The following is a 21,659-nucleotide window of genomic DNA, read 5'->3' as shown; positions in this document are numbered from 1 at the left end:
CCTCATCTTCCTCCTCCTCCTCCTCCTCCTCCTCGTAAACTCCAAGTCATTCAGGTAGTCAACTCTCCCAATCCTTGGTCTACAGTGTAGAGATGACTCCTACATTCTTTTATCTAGTTCTCTGAATCATGATCGTCAACATCATGTACACAAGTGTCACTGGGTGTGTAATGTATAATATTGTCAAATTGACAAGATGTAAATTTACCACAGAAGGAAATTTCTGGTCATGAGGTGGGAAAAGGATACCCTGAATGTAGGCTTTATCATTTTTCGAGCTGAGTCCTAGACTGAATAAAAAGGAGAAACCCAGCTGAGCACTAGCATTAATCTCTTCCTGCTCATGACTATAGACAGAGTGTGATCAGTCTCCTCCTTGAGCTACTGCTGTACCCCTACTTACATTGTTGAGTAACAACAACAGCAATAACAACAACAACAACAACAGTCCCTTCATTCCATAGTTTGCTTTTGTCAGTTATTTAATCAGAGCCAAGAGACAACTAATATAGGAAGCACAATTTTTATGATTTAATTGAGAATTTGTAGATTCATTTTTGCATTAATATCAGCATATACTGCCTTGACACATAGTATACAGTCTCTAGCATTTCAATCATATGACTTATTATCTGCTATTTTTCTTGTTCATTATCTCTTTATGTGTTTAAATTCTTTATTTGGGTTATATTATAACCCACTGTCTTGTTTGTTACTGTTTTAAAACATAGAAAACAATGCTTAACCTATGGTCTTTCTGTTTACTCAAAAGGTAACTATAAAATAAATAAACTGAATCAATAGAATATTATTTTAGAAGTTTGTCATGGTTTTCTAATGTGGCAGAGCTTTAATGTTCTTTGCGCTCAGTTTTTATATATTATATAATTTAATTGTATTATTTCCTGCTGTCAGAAAGAACAGTAGCCATTCATAACCTCTGGAACAAAAATGAATTCAAAAAGTTTAGCAACTGCATGAATAAGATGATACTTAAAAGGAGATACTGCTATGGAGACCATTGACTTTCTCTGAGCCAGTAGAAGATGAGAAGAAAACAGTGGGAAGTACCTTAGGGGATCCGAGCGAATAGAAGAAAGATTGTAGACTTTTATTTGGTTATAAATTCTGTTATGATCGTTGATTTTTTTCTTGTGCTTGTTCAATCATTGCTTTGGCATTTTGTGAATTAGATGGCTGCTTTGTTGATATGGCTAAAGTTGTTTGGCTACTGACAAAATGCTAGAGGGACAGGCTTATAGTGCAATAAATGATGCTTCTAAGACCATGCCTACATGAAAGGTTGCTACTGGGGGATCTTGAGGGAAATTCTACTCTAGAAGCTATAGAGCAAATCACTGAATAACTACCTGCACCATGGATATTCCTCTACTGGAAGACTTCCAACTCTTTGCTGTGGACACTGTTTACTACAATGATTGTTTGGTTTTCACTATTGCTTTCGAAATCCTCTCATTTGGGGCATATTTGGAAATAATGAAGCAGTATTCAATTATCTTATCAGTCATAAATCAGAAGATAATGTAGATTTCAACTAGCATAATTTCTACCATTCAAAAAGTTCTTTTCTTAAAAAAAATCTTTTTGTTAGTTTCTGATTTCAGTATAACAACCCTAAAAATTGCAACTATACAAAAACAGAATAATATTTCTTAATATAATATCTCTAAAATCTTACTTAATATCAATATTTTATTTATAACTTAAATGATTTTAGTCCTTAGATGATATTGGTCAAAAATTTAGGGTTAGGTTAAGAAAGTGTTTAAAATCTTTTGAAAATCCAAGTTTTAAAGTTACTATAGCAACCCATGATCCATGGACAACACATGGGTCAAAGGTCATGAATATTTTGAAGCTTATAAAATCCTTTAGAAATTTGATAGAATATTAATTGCCTCTCATTATCATGTGTCAAAATCTATAGAAACAACAAAGTCTGCTTAGCCTATTCAGGGCTTTAATGCTGACTTTATATAGAATAGGTTTGTTATATAAATGTTTGGTTCTTAGTTCCCTGTAGAACATTTACTTGACAATAAAACCTATTTTGTTTAATATTTTTACTTGAAAGAGAATCAGATCAACAATGTTTATTTTTAAATATAATAATAGTCACCAGATCCTGGTATATGATTTTATGTAGTACAACTCATGAAACAACTCAGTTAATAGTACAGATGTCTTTTAAAAATCTTAGGTATTCTATGAATATTTAATTATGAATGCTTAATTAACAAGGCCAGTCACTTAACCAAAATTGCTTTGTCTGGTGTAGGGTTGGTCATTGCCAATATACTGAGATGTAGAGAGTTCTATTTTGTCAGATGGTTGTGGAGTCATAGGGGCACAAGAAAAGACAATGCCAATGGCCTTGGATGAGATGGAACACTTACGGGACAGGTGGAGTCTTGTGAGGGCAGTGGAACTTGAGGAAGCTAAAGATAAGAGGTATTTTAAGAGAGATCTTAGAAGTCAAGTTGAAAACCATGTTATAAATCAAGGCTTATAACAGGTATGTAGTTTGTGACATTACGTAGATCAATGACAAGAGTGTTTAGATTAGAGCGTGGGGTGTTCTGAATAACGTGTCAGGAGCACAGAGTGACAAAGGAGAAGCTCTGACTACTGCTGTAGTGTTTATGGGATGGATAAACTTGCCTTTTATTTGGATCATCTCAATCTTTCTTTTATAGGATTCTTTCTGTACTGTACATAGTTTCCTGGAACAAGGATGTCTATTCCCATGACTCTAATTACCATCAAAAATAATGACTCTAAAATTTATGGGAGTGAGTAGTATACAGAAACAACACTCTTGGCTAAGAGACTACTTTAGAATGTTTAGGAAAAAAATTCCCCTGATCCCAATATGCAATTATACACTTCTATTTAATTATTCAAAAAACATGCATTAGGCTCCAAATAAGTCATAAGAAAGTTCTGGGTCTTGTAGACAATTTAGTGAACATCTAATATTCCTATTCTCAAAGAGTTGTATTCTACTATGAGAATAACCTTATAAGCAATTATGAGGTAGGTACCAAATCGAGGAAAGAGACTGTGTCTTCTACATCCTTGTATGTCTAAGAGTGTCAGCAAATTTTTTACTGGCTGGAAAAATTGATATCGAAGTCACAACTGGTGTTTCATGCCTTTGTTACTTGCATATTTTAGTGTATGCTTATGCATATAAACCTAAGGTGGCTACTTAGAATATTTTATTTTACCTTGTTATTTTAAATTTTATTTCATTGATTTAGTCATTTAAGTATGTTTCTTTCCTTACTTTATGAGGCTTTGGAATAAAGACCCTCTTGGATACTGCCACATATCAGTGTTTAGACAGGGTTAGATCGGCAGACCAGGTAGATATTTTCTCATAGGGGCTGGCACTCCATTTTCTAAGAGCTGAATGCAAGCAACACAAAAGCATTCACTAAGATAGATAGATACTAGGGTTAAGAAAACAAACCAACCTTCAAAGTTCTCTGAAAAAGTCCCAAGCTGCACAGAGAATGGTGAACAAGCAAACAGGACCAGACTGTCCAGCTGAAAAGGATAAATGGGTAATAAACAGGTAAGGGTCTGCTCTTGCTAATAGTTAGAGGAACCACTTCTCACTAAATGTCCTTGTGCTAATAATGACAGAATCAAACCTGACAGACTGAAGCATCTACGAAGATAATGTAGATTTGCCCATTATGTAAATAAAAATTGAAATATTTTTACCAATAATTTATATTAATTTTTGTATTATAGTGTTGTACATATAGTGTTAATCAGTATTTACTCATATATTCTGTATTTGTTACTTTTATAAATATTAGCAAATACTTGACAAAAACCAATGTAAAGCAGAAGGGTTTACTTTGGCTCACAGTTCACTAGAGTACACAGTCTGTTACAAGAGGAAAGGTGTCTTAGTTTGCTTTCCTTTGCTGTGATAAAATACCAGGACCAAAAGCAACTTGTGAAGGAGGTATTATTTGTTTATATAATGAGACTCCACGATATCACTGAAGGAAACCAGGAAAGGGACTCATCAGGAACCAAAGCAGAAGGCCTGGAGTAATGCATATAGCCTTGCAGTCCATGGCTTGTTCAGGTTGCTTTTTCATACCACTTAGGATTACTTGACCATGGGTGGTTGCACCTCTACTAGGCTGGGCTGTTCTGCATAAATAGTTAATTAAGAAAATTCCCCAGTGCCCTACAGGCAATGTAATGGTTGCATTTTCCCAATTGGAGTTTCCTCTTTTTAAAGGAATCTAGCTTGTGTCAAAATAACAAAGATGCCACCCAGCACAGAAGGTCTGGTGATGGAAGTGGCTGTCAGTGCTCTGAGGACAGTGCACTGCAGGGTGCACATTTTTGTACAGAAGACATTCAAAAATGGCTTTTACCTAAGTTATTTACTCTGGATGCCCAAATGGGTATAAATAACAGAAATATATGAAGAAATTATTGTGTGTTTTTACTTTTCATAGGCATTGTATCATGGTCCAAATTTGAAAGCAGTTATACAAATGTACCAGAGCTTAATCCACCGTATTAGACACCGACTTGGCCTTTGGAGGACAAGACAGATTATATACTTTGCAGAGTTAGAAGAATGGATGGACAGAAAAAAATGTAAGTATTGCAGATACTTCTTGTTTGGTGCTAGGTTTAGAACCAAATTTTACTTAATGAAAAGATCTTTATATCTACTCCTAACAATGGGTGAGAGACTGTGTGTTTTATATTTTCATTTGCATTTTAAAGAAGCATGCTATGTACTTAGATTAATTCATTAGGTCTCTGTTTATAAACAACAGAATCCTCATTTGGCTACACAAAGTGTAAAAGGAAGTTTAAAGGGAAGTGTTGGAAGGTAAAGAATCGGATTCCACAGAGTATATAAATATGAGGTGCTCTAGGTCAGAAAATAAGGAAAGTAAGCTATTGTTTCCTGAAGAGGAACTGGTCGATATCGTTACTTATCTATCTATCTATCTATCACCTACTTATCCACCTACCTACCTATATACCTACCTACTACTTACCTATCTTCTATCTACCAATGTACATATTGAGACGGGGCTCTCATTTGCCTAGGTGGACTTTGAACTCTAGATGTAGCTAAGAATGACAATGAACTCCAGCTCCTCCCCCTCTACCTCCCAATTGCTGGTATTACAGGTTTGTATCATTGTAGTGGGTAATATTTAGAAAGACCTAGCTGCTTGGTCTGGCTCTGTTAGCTATCTGGACCGCACACCATATTCTTAACTAGAAGCGGCCAGGGGACAAAAGCACTCAACAAGAAGTTACCTGGGCGGTTGGTTCCATAGACCAGCTCCATAGAGACCATGGCCGAAAGCATAGATTTTGTGCCAACCCTGTCACCCTCATGGTTCTCTGCTAAGCCCCAGACAAAACCCGCCTTGCTCACAGTTTGCTCACAGTTCCCAGTAGAAAGAAGACTCTTAGTGCTTAAAGATTATCCAAAGAATTTCTGTATTTGGAAATGCTTAATTAACAAGATGCCCACACTGAAAGGTTTTCACAGCGCAGCTTAGACAAATCACAGCAGACTAGACGGTTCCACGAGGGGAGGTTTATTAAGAGAGTGGGAGAGCAGCGGGAGGAGAGAGAGAAGAGTAGAGAGGGTAGAGGCTGGCCATGACCATGTGGAGAGAGGGGGAAGGGAAGGGGAGAGGGGAGACGGTAACCTGCAGGCACTGGGTCGAGGGGAACAAGAGAGAGAGGAGGGGCCACGGAGCCCCTTTTATAGTGGGCAGGCCTACCTGGCTGTTGCCAGGTAACTGTGGAGGTGGAGTTTAACAGATTACTAACACACACAATTAGAGTTGTTACCTAACCTTTAGATATAAATTGTTAACCAGGACTGCTCTCGACCAATTCGTCCTTCTCCATGGTTGCCAGTCTTTTCCTCTCTCTCCTCTTCTTTCTTCTCCTTTCCACTCTTCGCTCCTCCCACATTATCTCCTCCCCAATTACCAAGCTTTATTGCAAATGTAGCTGGAAAATATCCTGCTACATATCACCATGTTTTTACACTGTGTTGGAGAACCCAAAGTTTCATGCATGGTAGGCAAATACTGTACCAAGTGATATATCCAGCCTGAGACACTTTTTTAAAAAATTTATATACCTAAGAGATTTTAAATGGATGGTTTAGCCTGAGCTGTAAGTTAGGAACTTTGAAGTGGCTGTGGAAGGACTGGAGGCCTTGAGAGTTACAATGGGTGACACTCTGCCTATGGGGAGGGGTTGGCCACTCCTGAAATGAATATTAAATTGTAATACTAGGTAAATGTTAAAGCACCCTGAGCAGAATAAGGCACACATTACTTCAAACTGTTAAGAGATTCTGCTCATAAAAATAAGGACACACATTTTTATCATTGTTTTTTATTTATATCTAATCAGTTGAGTATTATTTAGGTGGTATGTATTACTAGATCAATTTTTTAGAATTAAAATGAATGATACAAGTAAATTATACTTAATCAGGATCATTTATGGTTTTATGTGGATCAATGTTCTACATTTGGTAGTTTCAGCTAATTATGACCTGTTTATTTTACATTTGGGACTTCACATTTGTAAAAGAACCATGAAGATGGGGCTTATGTCTTTCAGTGAACATTCACTATTTAACATGTGCCTAGTGTATTAAAATGGCAAAAATCATTTGTTCAAAAGGCAATTTTCATTAAGTTTATACACAAAAATATATTTTCAAAATGAGTCATATTTTTTGCACTTCTGTTGTTAGACATTAAAGAAAGAAGCCAAATAGAGAAAGAGACACAGAGAGACAATTAAGAGGTCCGTTATATAGAGATCTTGAGGACCCAGTTCAGTGATCTAGTCCTACAGACTGATTTTCAGAAAGTTAGATAAGGCATTTGTAGAATTCTCAAGGTTTCTCCCAAACAAATAGTACAGCAGAAAGTCAGACAGATAGAAAGCTAAGACAGAGGCGGAGGCAGTGAGGACCTGTTTTCTTTTGGAAGCTGTTGGGACTTAGTTTCCAAACTTGAGGGAAGAAGGGGAATAGGGATCCCACCCACGTGTACTTGAAGTTTCAAGATTATTCGTCATGAGTGCTCCACCCACTAGTACAAAATCAGTAAGATATCTAAGTAGTCTTCTATGGGTAGTAGTTTTATATTCTGTTATACTTTGAAATACAGATTTTCTGATATTTATCAAAATGTGTGATAAGACTTTTAGTTATTGTACCAACTAGCTTTCTTCCTACCCATTTAATTTTATTTATTATATTGTATTTTTCAATGGCTGATTATTTGCTACACTTCAAGACTTATTTTTTACTAGACTCTGACTTAGAAGTAGAAGTACTCAGTGAGGGCGGCCTACTTGACAATCTGTTCCTGGCAGTTTTCTTTGGCTTCCTTCATTCTCTTGGCCAAAATTTAGCATATTTTGCAATATTCTCTCTTTTTTTTTGTATGTTGCTTCTTCAGAGGAGTACATCAGTGTTTCTGTTGCAGGGCAGATGGAGGAAGAAGACACTGTTTTGGTTGTTTTGATCCTAGGCTTTTTACCTTCTTTGTTTAAGAGCTTTCTGACAACATATTGGGGGACATTATCTTCTTTAGGGAGATTGAAAAGCTTTTGGATTTTTCTGGTTCTTTGGGATCCTAACAACTGAGACACAATAGTATTTGTCAGTCCAGGAATATCCTCCTCCTCTTCCTCCCTCTCCCTCTCCCTCTCCCTCCCCCTCCCCCTTCCCGTCCCCCTCCCCCCCTCCCCCTCTCCCCTTCTCCCCCCTCTCCCTCTCCTCCCTCTCCCCCTTCCCCCCTCTCCCCCTCCCCTTCCCCTCCCCTCCCCCTCCCCCTCCAGTTCCCTCTCTATTTCCATTTCCCTTTTCCTCTCCATCTCCTCCTTTCCCTCTCCTTCTTCCTCCCCCCTCTCCTTCTCCCTCCCTCCTTCCCTTCCTCCATCCCTCCTTCCCTTCCTCCCTCTCTCCCTCCCACTCTGTCTCTCTCTCTGTCTCTCTCTCTGTCACACACACACACACACACACACACACACACACACACTAAGCTGAGAACATTTAAGTTGGCATCCACAATAGCTACAATGCATCCACATTGTTACACTTCTCTCTCTAGCATGCTTGGTCTTTAACAAGAATGGCCCTTACTCAACAGCAGGTATGCTCTGATGTGGGTCAAGACATGTCTATTCATGAGAAACCCTTGTGTGTTGTTTCCACCACTAATTCAGACCACATGACTTTTCTAGAATACTGCCTTGGCCATTCCTAAGAGGCACCATGAAAGAGTCTATTTTAGTATTCAGCCAGAGAATTCCCAATCACATTCTAAATGTTACCATTTTTTTTTAAACCTGGTATTATCATCACACTCTAAATTCTGTCACTATGCTTTTTTTTCTTGTTTTATAGTAATTTGTTTATTTTAGTTTTATTCCTACCTCCATGAACTTTATTCTTGAGTTGTAATTACAGATTTAAAATTTTTGATTATTATCATTTTTATAGCTTTCAGGTATGTGTTTACTGAAACTGGCTAACTAACTTAGTTCATTAATTTTGCTAGTGAACTGCAGAAAGTTTGTATTGTACAATATGCACTGAGTAGTCACAGGAGTATGGTATTAAAGATATGAAAGACATCTAAGGATGAGCGAAGAAATTAATAAAGGTACATGAATTTTTATGAAAATATATTTATGTAAATAACAAAAGGACATTCTCTGTGCCTTAAATTTAGGCCTTTAGAGAAATAAATTCTGAGAAAAGAATTCCAGCACATCTAATTTATTTGAAAGTAAATCCCATAAAGTACTCTGAATGGCATGGAAAATGCAGTAGGGACAGGATGGAAGTTAAAAAAAATACACTGTCATGGGAACTCATAAAAATAATGAAGCCAAGTTTCTCAAAAACTAGATTTTCATAATCAACCCCCACCCCCACCACACTGCCGCTACTTCAGCAGGGGTTGAGGGCCAGTCTGCAAGGGTCTTAAATCCCTGGAGACTTCTGGATTATTGCCCAGAGGTCAACAGATTGAAGCCCTATGCTAGGAGAAGCTTTGAAGCAATGAAATGCAGATGCTGGCACTTCTGAGTCAAAATGCCCAGAAACAGAAGGAAAGTCTTGAATTCCATTCTACAATTGGATGTGAATGGGCTCTGAATCCAGCAGCTTTAGTTTGTAGATTTGAAAAGAGAGAAAAACACATACCTTTATCAAATATTAATTTGTATGTGTTTCTGATGGCTTTGAAGATCTGGCATAGCCATTCCTATTCAAGTAGGAGTTTCTTTTTCTTTTTTCTTATTTTTTCTTTTCTTGCTGTGAAGTCAGTGAGCAAAATGTAGATATTGTTCCTAATTCTATTTCAAAATCAGAAATCCAAATTATAATGGAAATCCCAGTGGTTAGGGTGTGGACTGGAAGCTAAAGAAGTGAGAAGTTTACAGGAGAAATGACTTCTGACCTGAGACATCAGGAGTTAGGAACGTGGGATTCCTGTCATTACTGGTGACAATGTGGACAAAAGGGAACAGACAGTATGGAGATCCAAAAGATAAACAAATAAAATAAAAATAAAAAATGGGACAATCTGGTTTACAGACCTATAATGGTTAGAGCAAAAGGTTTGTAAGTTCTAGGCCAGCCTAGGCAACTTAGCGATTTCCTGATGCAAAGTAAGAATAAAAGACCTATGTTGGCGATAGATACAGTAGTGGTGAAGCTCTTGCCTTGTGTACATGGTGCCCTAGGTTCAGGCCTTAGGTTCAGGAGCCAATATCATAGAATCATTGTTTTTTAAAAATGAAAAAAAGAAAAAGACAAACAAATCTCACATGGTATAGCTAAGCCGCTCTGAGTGTGCATCTGACGAAGCCAAAGCAGCACTCCAAAGAGATGCCTGTTCATCGTCATATTAGTCATAAGGTATGACGTGGAATTAGCCCAAGTGCCTAGCAGCAGATGCATGGATAAAGAAAACATATCACATATCCTGATGCAGTGTCAGTCATAAAGAAAAGCTCAGTACTTTCATTTTCAGCATTATGAGGGGATGAGTAGATATTGTGATATATATATATATGTATATGTATATTGTAGATATAAGTGAAATAAGCCACACATCCTCTTAAATATGAGTGTTGTAGACATTGATCTAAAAATGAAATAGCAACAATTAGTAGTTGAGAAGAGGTACAGAGGGGTAGAATTAGATCTGTGCTATTTATATGCCTTGGATTATCACACTGAGCCCCAATAATGTGTGCAATGAACATATCTTAATAAAAATAAAATTTCCCACATTGCAGCTAATGATGTAGCTTGTGTGTTGATATGTGTAAGGTCTGTGATCATTTGTCATGAAACAGATAGAGGCTCCACCTCTGTCTTGTGCTCTTCATGGGGAGCCTGACTGAATGCAATTCTGAGGAAATTCATGCTGCGGAAATGGGTGAGGAAGAGAGGTCCTGCCTCCTGCCCCTTAGCCAGAAGACTTCTAGAATGCCAAAGGCTCATCCACAGGTATAAGGGTAAACCTGGCTGACAGTTAACTGCAGTACAGAAGTACTTTGTAGGTTACTTGTGCACAGCACACTATTTGTAAAAGAAACTATATAATTGTACATTTTGATTTTTAGTCTATGAGACCATGTTTGCCAAGAGAGAAGACTGGCAAGGATTAGAAAGAAGTGAGTTGATGAAGTACTTCAACGACTGTGGTCATTTCCCTACGCAGACCCAGATCGATGAGTTCTGGGACCTGTTCCACAGAAGTGAGTGCCTCTGTCCTCATTCCTTGTCTCACTTTCCTTCTCTCCTGGCTTCTACTCCTCTTCCTCTCTTATTGTTTACTCATGTACATTCACTGAGCATTGCATTTTATTAGATAAGGACATCTTCATGCGTGCAAAACTTTTTTGTTGAGCCCATTCTCCCATGTCCCTTAATGCCTGCTACATCTTGAATTCCTTTTCCTCAAATTTGCTTGTATCTATCTAATCTTAATCCATACTAGAAAAGGCAGGTTAAAAGAAATTAAATTGTATTTTATTTGGAGAACAGAATGAGGATTTCAGCTTTTACTTTAAAATATATATTTTGATATACCAATAAGTTACATCCAGCCAAGTATGCTAATTACTTTTTCAATTGATACAACAGATACTTGAGAAAAGCAATTTCAAAGGAATTTTTTGACTCTTTCTTCAGAGGACTCAAACACATAATACAGAGGGAGTTGGGGAGGGAGGATTCAGGACAGAGTCCCATAACAGGATGCAGTGCACAAAGCTATGCTTCAGTGATGTATTTCTGGAAATTTCCAGAACCTCCTAGAATAGCAACATCAGTGTTAGATCTAAAGTCTTCAACAGCAAGGCCATGAGGGAGTATTTCATTTATAATAAAATTACACATAATACGTTTAACCCACAAAATTTTAAAAATTATTCCTAAAATCTTTCTACTGGGTAGTTAAATTTGAAAGTGATAAGCAAATTCAGGTTTAAAGACATAAATATAGCAAGCTAAAGCATTTTTACAATTGGAAAATAATTTCTTGCTTGGTATACAGAATTGACTAGCATACACAAGGTCATCAGTAAAATCTCCAGCAGTTCCAGAAAAGGAAAATCATTTTGTTCCAAACAGTAAACAGATAAAATAATAAAATTGTCTAATATTTTAATAATATATATCAAACAACATTTTTCTCTTCTCAAACCAGTAAGAGGAAATATTGTTACAGGTATGAGAAATCTTAATGACTAATGAGAATTTTTTAGTCTTTTTCTTCTCTATGTTTATTGAAGTCTAATGAACAAAAATATTTGAGGAGTATGATGTGGTGTGATATGCCACATCTTGATGGCCAAAACTTCTAGCCAGCATATGGTGGTTGTATATAGCTCCCTTATGTATACATCTGTGTACATCTGGAAGGGGACAGTGAAGAATCCTACTCACTTAAAAAGTTTTGTAAGCTATACAGAATTATTAATTTTTTCTTCCTCTCATTAAACTTGTTTTTAAATTATGCTGCTATATTTTGGGTTTCTTATTCATTATATAAGTATATGTGCCTTATAACATTGTACCGATTTACCACTGGCAACATTTTTAGATTCAACGAATAAATGAAATTATGTAGGATTTTTCTTTCAATGTCTTAATCACTTCATTTAATACAATGTTCACCAGTTTCACATGTTTTCAAAGTAATACAACTTCATTAAAACAGTAAGTCTGATTCCCTTGCTTATGTAGCCTGAATTTCTTCATTCAGTCCTCTGCTGGTGGACACTCAAGACGATGCCATGTCTTGGCTATTAGAATATTTCCTCAATGAGCATAGAATGAGGAAATTGATGCTGTGGAAATGACTGAGGAAGAGAGGCCCCAAGGTATCTCTTTGTCATGATGAATTAATTAACTTGTTCAGAATCATAATAGTTCTGTTGTAATTTTTTTTAGCAGTTCCAAATTGTTTTCTATAATGGTTGTAGCAATCTATATGTCTACCTACAGTGTCCAAGTACTCTGACTTCCCATATCTGCACCACTTACCTCTTGTTTTGTTGGTGTGTGGTGTTTATACACTATATATTATAAATTATAGCATGTATATCATGGTATCTCAGTGTGCTTTTGATTTACATTTCTCTCATCATTAATGATGTTGAGAATATTTTTTCTTATCGTTGGTTATTATTAAAAAAATTTAAATATCTGTTCTGGTCCTTGCCCACTTTTAATTGAAGTTTTTGCAGACTTAGGATTTTTCATGAGGTTTTGTGTATTAACCCATATCACAGATACAAATTAACAGTATTCTCCCTCTCTGCTGGCTGCCATTTCAGCCTGCTGGTTCTTGTTTATCCCATGTGTCAGTGTGTTAATTTGATGTAGTTTCACTATTTATTTTGTGTTTTTGTGTTCGCTTTGGGAGGGTGTTCAAAACATCCCAGCCAATCATACACAAGACTGCTTTTTCCTCATGTTGTCATCTAGGAATTTCATGGTCTGAGAATGACACTTATGTGTAATCCATTTCTAATGGATATTTTATATATACAACACAGGCACACCTTTACTATTTTATCGACAGATGTCCAGGGTCCCCGGAATCACTTGAAGATGCTCCCTTTTCTCATTGTCTTCTTAGCATTGTTAAAGCTCAGTTACCTACAAATGCATAGGTTTGTTTCGGGATTATCTGTGCTGTTTCATGAGTTTATAATATGTTTTATGGCTGTCCCACACATTTTTTAAATCTATAGACTATACTAATTTAAAATCAGGAAGCACAATGTCTCGAGTTCTGTTTTTCTTTCTTAATATTGTTTGTCCATTTGAAATCTTTTGTAATCCTATACAAATTTTAGGTGTGTGTGTATGGTTTTTTTTTCTAAAATGCTGTTTTAAGTTTTGAAGTGACTAAAACAACATCCTTTTTTGTTGACTCCATTTCTGTGTCTGAGTATACACTTCTCAGCCTTCTATTTCTTCCTAATACCTACGTTCATCTTGGCAACACATTTGGTATTGTCATACCAAATCTTGATCATGACCATGGTTCACTTGTACTAACCAAAAAATGTTTATATAAGCTAAACATAAGCTAAATTAACTGATGAAAATATAAATCGAATATAGTTGTTATGTTTTATCTGAAATAGTTACATTCTGCTAAAATGTATATTGCAAGGTTACTCTGATCTTCATCAAAGAATAATATAATTGTGATCTGTGTGGTATTTGTGCTTTAAAAATGCTTGAGCTTTGGTGCCCAAGGTCCTTTCTGAGATGCTATCCTGTTCTCAGTCATCTGCTAAAAAAACAGACTCTAATTTGTCCTTGTATTCATGGTGGTCTGCAGCTTTATGACCTGTACTATAACCGTTTGAACAGATGACATTAAATGTGAGTGTACTTTGGGCAGTGTGAATGTGTTTATAGTAATTCTTCCAATCCTGAATGCAGCATGACTTTCTGTTTATTTGTGCTCATCATTTATTTCATTAATATCTTATTGTTCTCAATGCAAAAATATTTTACTTTCTTGGTTCAACTTATCCCCAAATGGTTTATTTTTCTGATATCATTGTAAGTAGAATGATTTTCTGTTGCATGTAGCTTTTTGCTACCCCACCTATGCTCCAGAAATGGGCCACACTACCAGCTCCCACCCAGTTTCCCTTGAATCCACAGATAAAAGATATACACACAGTTGTTTATTTTCAACTTGCCTTCTTGGCACAATTGCAGGGTGCTACTATCTCTCACCTGGAAAACATGCCTTTATCATTACTCTTAGCTCCATACCTCCCACTTGCCATAACTTTAGTTGGTCAGTTGAATCTAGTCCCTGCTAAACATCTCTGACCACCTTCCTATAGGAGCGGCCACAGCCCACTGCTTCTCCGGAGACCTCACATGCCTGCCTGGTTCTTCATTCTCCAAAGCATGGCAAACTTCCTCCTCTTCCATTGCATCTGTCTTTTCCTTCAGGGACCTGGAAGTTCTGCTTGTACCTTTCACCCAGCAATTGGCTATGGCTTTCTTTACTGACAGATTAAGAACCAGTTAGGGAATAGGACCTTAGCATTAGAACCACCCCTACAATTTTCTTAATTTATTTTTCTGATATGTTATCACTTTTGTAAAAATTGCAGCTTGTGTTTTTGTATGTTAGCATTTCTTTGTACATATGAGTGCTGTGGCTTTCTGACATGTTTATTGGTGATGGATCCATAATTCAGTCCAGGAGAAGCAATATTTTAGGTTATACTTTTTGAAAAATTGGTCACAAAAGTTGGATGATTTCTGATTGTCACTACTGAGTCTTGATTTTAATTTTAAATGTGTCTTCCTTTGTTCTTCAGGAAAATTTACCCAATTTTCTTCACCTTAGTCCTTTGTCCACTGCTATTTTATACTTAGAATTCCTTTTTCAGCTTTTACAACTATTTGCTCACCTGTTGTCAGAGGCATCTGAATTACTTTAAATTTCATTGTTTATGACTAGCTCTTCGAGTCTTTTAAACATGACAAAATACTGCATATAAAAATGTGGGAGGTATCATAATATATAAAACTTCCAATAAACTGCAGTTATTAACATGTAAAAATCTTTCTAGCATCCACTGTGCATATAACATTTTAATGAAAGTCTACATTTTCTGCATATTATGTATAGATCTGTTATTTTGCTTTATAATACTCCTTTTTTCCAGGGTATCCATTTATTCACATATGAGTATTCTAAAATGTATTTACTGTTGTATATTTAGGTTGTTTTGATTCAAAATAATTTAATTTTAAAAATTAAACACAGCAAAACAGTTATTTCAGAGCTGAGCAGGTGTTAATATTCAAAGCACAAGATTTCCAACTTAATAGCTTCACAATCTGGTTTTATTTGCTAATTAGTTTTGGGTGTAGCCATTGAATTATTTGAGTTTATTTCCTGGCTTGAGAATTCTGTTTGGTAACTATTTGTGTTTCAGAAGCTGTTTATATCCTTCTTATTTTGTTCTACTTTTATAAAAGTCAGAATATCCAGGTCATTGTATTTTTGTAAGACTTAAATGAAATTATCCATGTGAAATATTTGACATTTGACTATAAGTTTTCATTAATTGTTAGCTGGTATTTTTTGTTATTGTAGTTTAAGTAACTTAAGTAGTTATTTTTATTTTTTGCTTTAAAGATGTTTAAATCTTGAACCTTATTTAACTGTGTATTGTCTCATTTCATAGAGAATTTAGACAATTTGCTTCTATAGATTTTATATCTCTTGATAGCATGAGAGTGAGTTTTCAGTCATTTGACAGAAGAAGACAAGGTGTAAAAGAAACTTCTGAATTCATTGATAAGACTGACAGATGGTGATTTCATCTTGTTTTGTGAAGGTATTTCAAAGGCAGTGGTATGAAAACAGAATTGTCTCAGTTAAAAAAGACATTGGGGTATCAGACATAGCTCTGTGGTGGAGTATCTGCCTAGCATATGTGAGGTCCTGGGTTAAAACAAAATGGTACCTTTCCCACTCCAACAGCTACCAACAATATGAACATCTCTGCATCTTACTTTTACAGGCAACAATATGAACATCTCTGCATCTTACCTTTACAAACTAGTGTCAGTGAGCTTTGCAATAAGACATGTTTCTATTAAACAGCCAGTCTAATAATTCTTATTAATTAAAATATTCTAAAAAAGTATAAAAACCTGTTTTTTTCAATTCCTAAGGTTAGAGAATTTTCTTTTTCTATTTATGTGTGTTTCAGCATATGTCTGTATGTGTTTGTGGAGATGTATTCAGAGGCCAGAGAAGTGCATTGCTTTATGACTTTCTATTCTCTGGAGTGTAACAGTAGCATTATGGAGAGTAAATTAATACAGGGGCTGTTTTTTTTTTTTTTTTTACATATTCCAGCGAGTTTCCCAATAACAACACAGAGGGGCCAATATTTATTTAATCAACCTTTACTATACAATTCCTGGGCAATCATTAATCTATTTTAATCTTCCTAGCTAGTCTTGCTACCTCCCAGCCAAAATCCCTGAGATGCTTGCATTTTAGTATTGATCTGGCCCTCTGGGCTTCAAATGTATTTTCCTATGATGTTTTCTCTGGCCCTCCTTGTGGCTGAATCTGGTTTATGCTTCTTTTTCTGTTTCCATTTCCTGGCTGGCCAAAGTCCTGTCCAATCTTTCTTCTGCCCAGCTACTGGCAGATCTGCTTTTATTGACAAGGCTAAGAGTAAGTGGTAAGCACTGTCTACTCAAACTTGAGACAAGAGATTCTTGACATAAGCATTATGATGCCTTGTCTGGATTGAAACAGGATATGAGGGCAGAGAAAGTAGCATAACACAAGGGAAATCTTTTACACAATTTGAATAACACAAGGATACTCTTTACACAATGCACAAAAACTCGCCTGCACTGGAGCTATCTTTTCTCACTAAACTAAGTTTATTGTCTTTTGTTTAGATTGGTTTACAAAGAACTTCCTGTCCTTCTCTTGTTCCTTCAGTGCTGGTGTTATGGATACAAAAACAAAATCTTGGAGAAATAACGGTCATTTTGTCACTCACATCATTTTCAAGAGAACCGGATTGTATTCCTTTAGATAGTCATTCATTTGTATCCATACCAACTCTGGGTGGTAGCTGGAAAGACACAAGCTACATGGAAAGCATTAATCTAATTCACATGTAGTCAACTCACCTAACTTCTAGCATGTGGTATCAAGTAGGTCAGATTCCTGAAAGTCTTTGCATCTCTAGATATTTTTAACTTTTCGTCCTTTTTTATTCTTACTATGACAATAACAAAGGAATTTTATTTTTGAATATTTTAAAATAACAATGTATTTTATTTTTAAATGTCTCTTCCTCTGTTCCTCAAGGAAATTTATCCAATTTTCTTCCTCCTTTGTGCACCGATGTTGCTATACTTAGAATTACTTTTTTATCAGGGTTCAGGAGCTCACAGAAACTGAATGACAATGGGGGAGTCTGTATGGATCTGAGCTTGGCTTTCTGAATATATGTTATGATTGTGCAGATTGGTGTCCTTGTGGGACTTGTAGCAGTGAGAGTAGGGCTTGGCTCTGATTCTATTGCCTGCTTTTGGGATCCTTTCCTCCTACTGGGTTGCCTTGTCCACCTTTGATATGAGGGTATGTGCCTACTCTTACTGTAAATTGTTATGCCTTGTTTAATTGATATTCCCGAGAGGCCTGTTCTTTTCTGAAGGGAAAGGAAGAGGAGTGGAGCCAGCAGTAGATTCAGGAGTGGAGCCAGCAGTAGATGATTCAGGAGTGGAGCCAGCAGTAGATTCAGGAGTGGAGCCAGCAGTAGATTCAGGAGTGGAGCCAGCAGTAGATTCTGGAATAGAGCAGATGTTTGCAGAAGGGACTGGAAGGAGTAGAGAGAGTAAAAAGCACAGTCAGAATGTAACATATGAGATAAAAACAACCAAATAAAACTATAAAAATGATGTCAGACTAGTAAATATTGATGGTGAAATAATATAGAAGAACTAAGGTTTAATTTGGGACAAAACTATTAGTAAATATTGTTGAAGAAATTATTTAAAAATTGGCCACTGGTCAAGCCGACTATCTATGGTGTGGAGGCTCTGCCTAGCTCAGCCGGCATGTTTCTCAGCCAGAGGCCATGTACGAGCCACAGCTAGAAATGGCCAGCCAGAAACACCAGCCCTGCCACCCATGAGACGCCAGCATGGGAGATGGCTCTGTCAATCTTCAACATTGTCTCTGCAGGGCTGGGCATTGCCCAGACCATCCAGCCATCCACGCGGGCCCAGTAGAAAAATGAAACTCTAATGCTTAAGTATTAATCAAAGGCTTTATATGTTTGGTAATGCTCAATAACAATATGTCCATACAAAGAGAGTTGTTTCCCAATTAGCTAACCTAAATATAAGTTGGTACCCATGACTGCTCTCCATACCTGTGTGGCTCTCCATAGCTCCTACAGCTCTGCTCTCTCTTCCTTTTCCTCTACCTCTCCTTACTCCTCCCACCCTAGCTCTTCCTACAAATATCTTTAGAATAACAATATGCAGTCTTGTAACTGGCTTTTTAACCATGTTTGAGGTTCATTTATGCATTAGCATGTATCTGCACTTTGTTCTATACAACGAACAATATTCCAGTGAGTGACTGTGCCACATCTTGTTTACCTAGCCACTGGTTTAACAGCTGTTTGGGTTGCTTTGTCTTTTTCTTTTGCTATTATGTACTATGAACATCTTATTATGCCTTTATTTGCATTTCCCCAGTAATGAGTTAAGAGCAAACATCTTTTTATATTCTCAGGAGACATTTCTTTAATTCTGTAGAGGAATCTGTTAAAATTATGTATATCATTTGAATGAGAACTTTATTTTCTCATATTACTGGTGTTTTCCTGATACATTATCTCCTCTTTCAAATACATAATTTTCCATATCAGCACACATACATGCACACAAACACTGTATGTATATATATATATATATATACACATATATATAATATATGTACTGTCCATTTAGTATTGCTTTGAGAAATATAGTCTTCAAAGATTTTTATTAACTCTAATCAACTCACCTGTCCAGGCAGTCTCTGCCAATTGTTTAAATTTTAGAAGCTTTGTCTTTGTGCTTCACTCCCTGTTTATTTTAAAATCATTTTTGTTTGCCTCCTTGAGGTTGTAGATAAGCCCTTTGTGTGATCTGTATTTGTACTTATTGTGTTCCTAATTTCTATAGTGCATCTTGTTACTTTTCCTCTGTTTATTTATCTTGATTATCATTTTTTGATTGCCACTGTATTTTCTTTGAATTCTTTATGGTTAATAATTTGAATGCTTATCTTAGTAGCTCCTTTCCAGACTGTACTAAACCTAACTCCTAAATCCACAATTACTTGTAGCCTGCTTCCTAGAGTATGAGAATATGTTCCTATTTCTCTGCATGTCTCATTTTATGTTGTTGTTAATATTGAATGATGGATATTCTAGGTTCGGTATTATCATAGATATGGAGTCTTTGTCAGTTCCAAGGCTTTATTTATTCATTTATACCTGATTGGTGGAAACAGATTCAAGGGAACCCCATGCTCATTGGCTGTTCATTCCTCTATTATTTAATGATGTGTGTGTGTGTGTGTGTGTGTGTGTGTGTGCATAAAAGAGGTCAAAGGAGGACCAAAGATGCCCTATATCTGGAGTTACAGATAATTGTGTGCTGACATGGTGCTGGGAACAAAACTCTGCTCCTCTGAAAGAGCAGCAATCAATCTTAATCAATTAACTGTCTCTCCAGCCCTTGGTATTGTTATATTAATTCTTTATTGTTGTTGTTGATGATGATGTTGTTGTTGTTTGAGTGAGTTTTTATAAAGTTACTCTGCATAGTGCCCAAACAATGGTTGGGCAGAATATTCACTCAGAGATTTTGGATTCACAAAGTGTCCTCTGCTCATAGCTCTGTGTGAGAGGTGAGCTCACCTTCAGTGATCAGTTTGCATGTCAGCCCCATGCTTGATGTTTACCAGTAGTCCGGATTACTTCCTTCTGAGTCATTTGATTTCTCACACAGCTTTGAAAGGCTTTCTGTAGCTTTTCATTTCTGGGGTTTTCCTATTACATTCATGGCAGATCGCTCATTGATTCCAGCCCAGGCCAAGCTTTTTTGTGTATTTCTTACACTGTTTCTTTTTCCTAGTGTCAATGCTTGTGACTGTCAGTTCTCATCGCTTGAAATCAATTTGGCTTCAAATGATAGCTTATTAGAAAAAGATCATTTGTACTTGAACATTTTAGTACTTGTGCAGGGATTTGTATTCTTGCCAGAAACTAGCTCCGTAGTTATACTTTTCTAGAAAAAGAGAATGCTTGGAAGAGTGGAGGGGCGAATGAAGAGAACATTTAGCACAAATCTGAAGGTCAGAAATGAAGCAGCCAAGATGATTTAGATACAACAAGCAATGGAAATATTCCTTTGACAACCATTCCCATGTCAGCAGTGAGCAGAGCCACCAGACCTTTTCTGATGTGAGCCTATTTAGGGGGATTTGAGATGTTTATGTCATATGACACTAACTCACTGAGGAATAATTGGATGGTACCCTGTCTGCTGATGGCTCTAACCCTAAGTCCTGTGTGTCTGTGTGTATCATGATCTGGTTTTCTAGCACTGGGTATTTGCTATTGGTTTCTGCCTCGAGAGAACATGACAGTGAAGAGAAATGTCTGTGGATTTGGTAAAGGAATGCTTCTCTTAGTTGTTTATGTCTCTCTCTCTCTCTCTCTCTCTCTCTCTCTCTCTCTCTCTCTCTCTCTCTCTCTCTGTGTATGTGTGTGTGCATACATAGGAGTCAGAAGTTGAAGTTAGATCTCATCTTCTATCACTCTGTACCTTATATTTTGAGACTTTCTCATTGAACCCAGAGCTTACCATTTTAGCTAGACCAGATGGCTGGCAAGTGCCCAGGATCTGCCTGTCTCCATCCTCCCTGTGCTGAGGCTACTGATATGTGTGTGGCTGTATCTCACTTTATGTGGAAACTGTGATCTGACCTCAGGTCCTCATGCTTGTGCAGTGAACGGTTTACCATTTTCCCAGTACCACTCCCCTGACTCAATTTATTTTTGATGAAACTGTTATTTATAAATACATTTTAGAAAGTACTGTTCAGTAGTTTAGGGACAGTCACATGTAACTGGACAAATTCAGCATCCCAAGTTTTATTTATAAATGTGCTGAGAGTGAAGATAATTCAGGTGTTAGTCATGGTTTCAGTCTGGAGAGCAGAGACATTACAGAGAAGCTGCGGCATAAGCTAGCTGCTGAGGGAGAGTTAACTAGATTGAAAACAAACAAAGATGTTTGATAAATAGAAGGAGGATAGATACTACAGCTTACAATTCTCCAGGCAGCTGGTTCCTCTGAGTAGGAAAACATGTAGATCTGTGAGACTCAAAGTGAGCCTTAGCTACCAGGAGACCCCAAAATGAGACTGGAAAATAGAGTTCAATGCAAAAGCCAGAGGTTTACTTTTCCAGTGTGC

General features: G+C 36.7%; 1 protein-coding gene across 1 annotated transcript in view; it reads left to right on the top strand.

The window, feature by feature from the left end:
* Positions 1 to 21,659, top strand: part of Iqcm (IQ motif containing M) — a 301,176-nt gene that overhangs the window by 138,812 nt on the left and 140,705 nt on the right. The window contains exons 9-10 of the mRNA XM_028788592.1: positions 4,512 to 4,656; positions 10,708 to 10,842. Of these exons, the coding sequence (XP_028644425.1) occupies positions 4,512 to 4,656; positions 10,708 to 10,842 (280 nt within the window). The remainder of the gene's footprint in view (positions 1 to 4,511; positions 4,657 to 10,707; positions 10,843 to 21,659) is intronic.

The sequence above is a fragment of the Grammomys surdaster genome, unplaced genomic scaffold, assembly GCF_004785775.1.
Source record: "Grammomys surdaster isolate TR1022 unplaced genomic scaffold, NIH_TR_1.0 125752, whole genome shotgun sequence".
In the NCBI taxonomy this organism is placed as follows: Eukaryota; Metazoa; Chordata; class Mammalia; order Rodentia; family Muridae; genus Grammomys; species Grammomys surdaster.
Note: the sequence above shows the minus strand (reverse complement) of the source record. Positions and strands in the feature narration are given on the sequence as shown.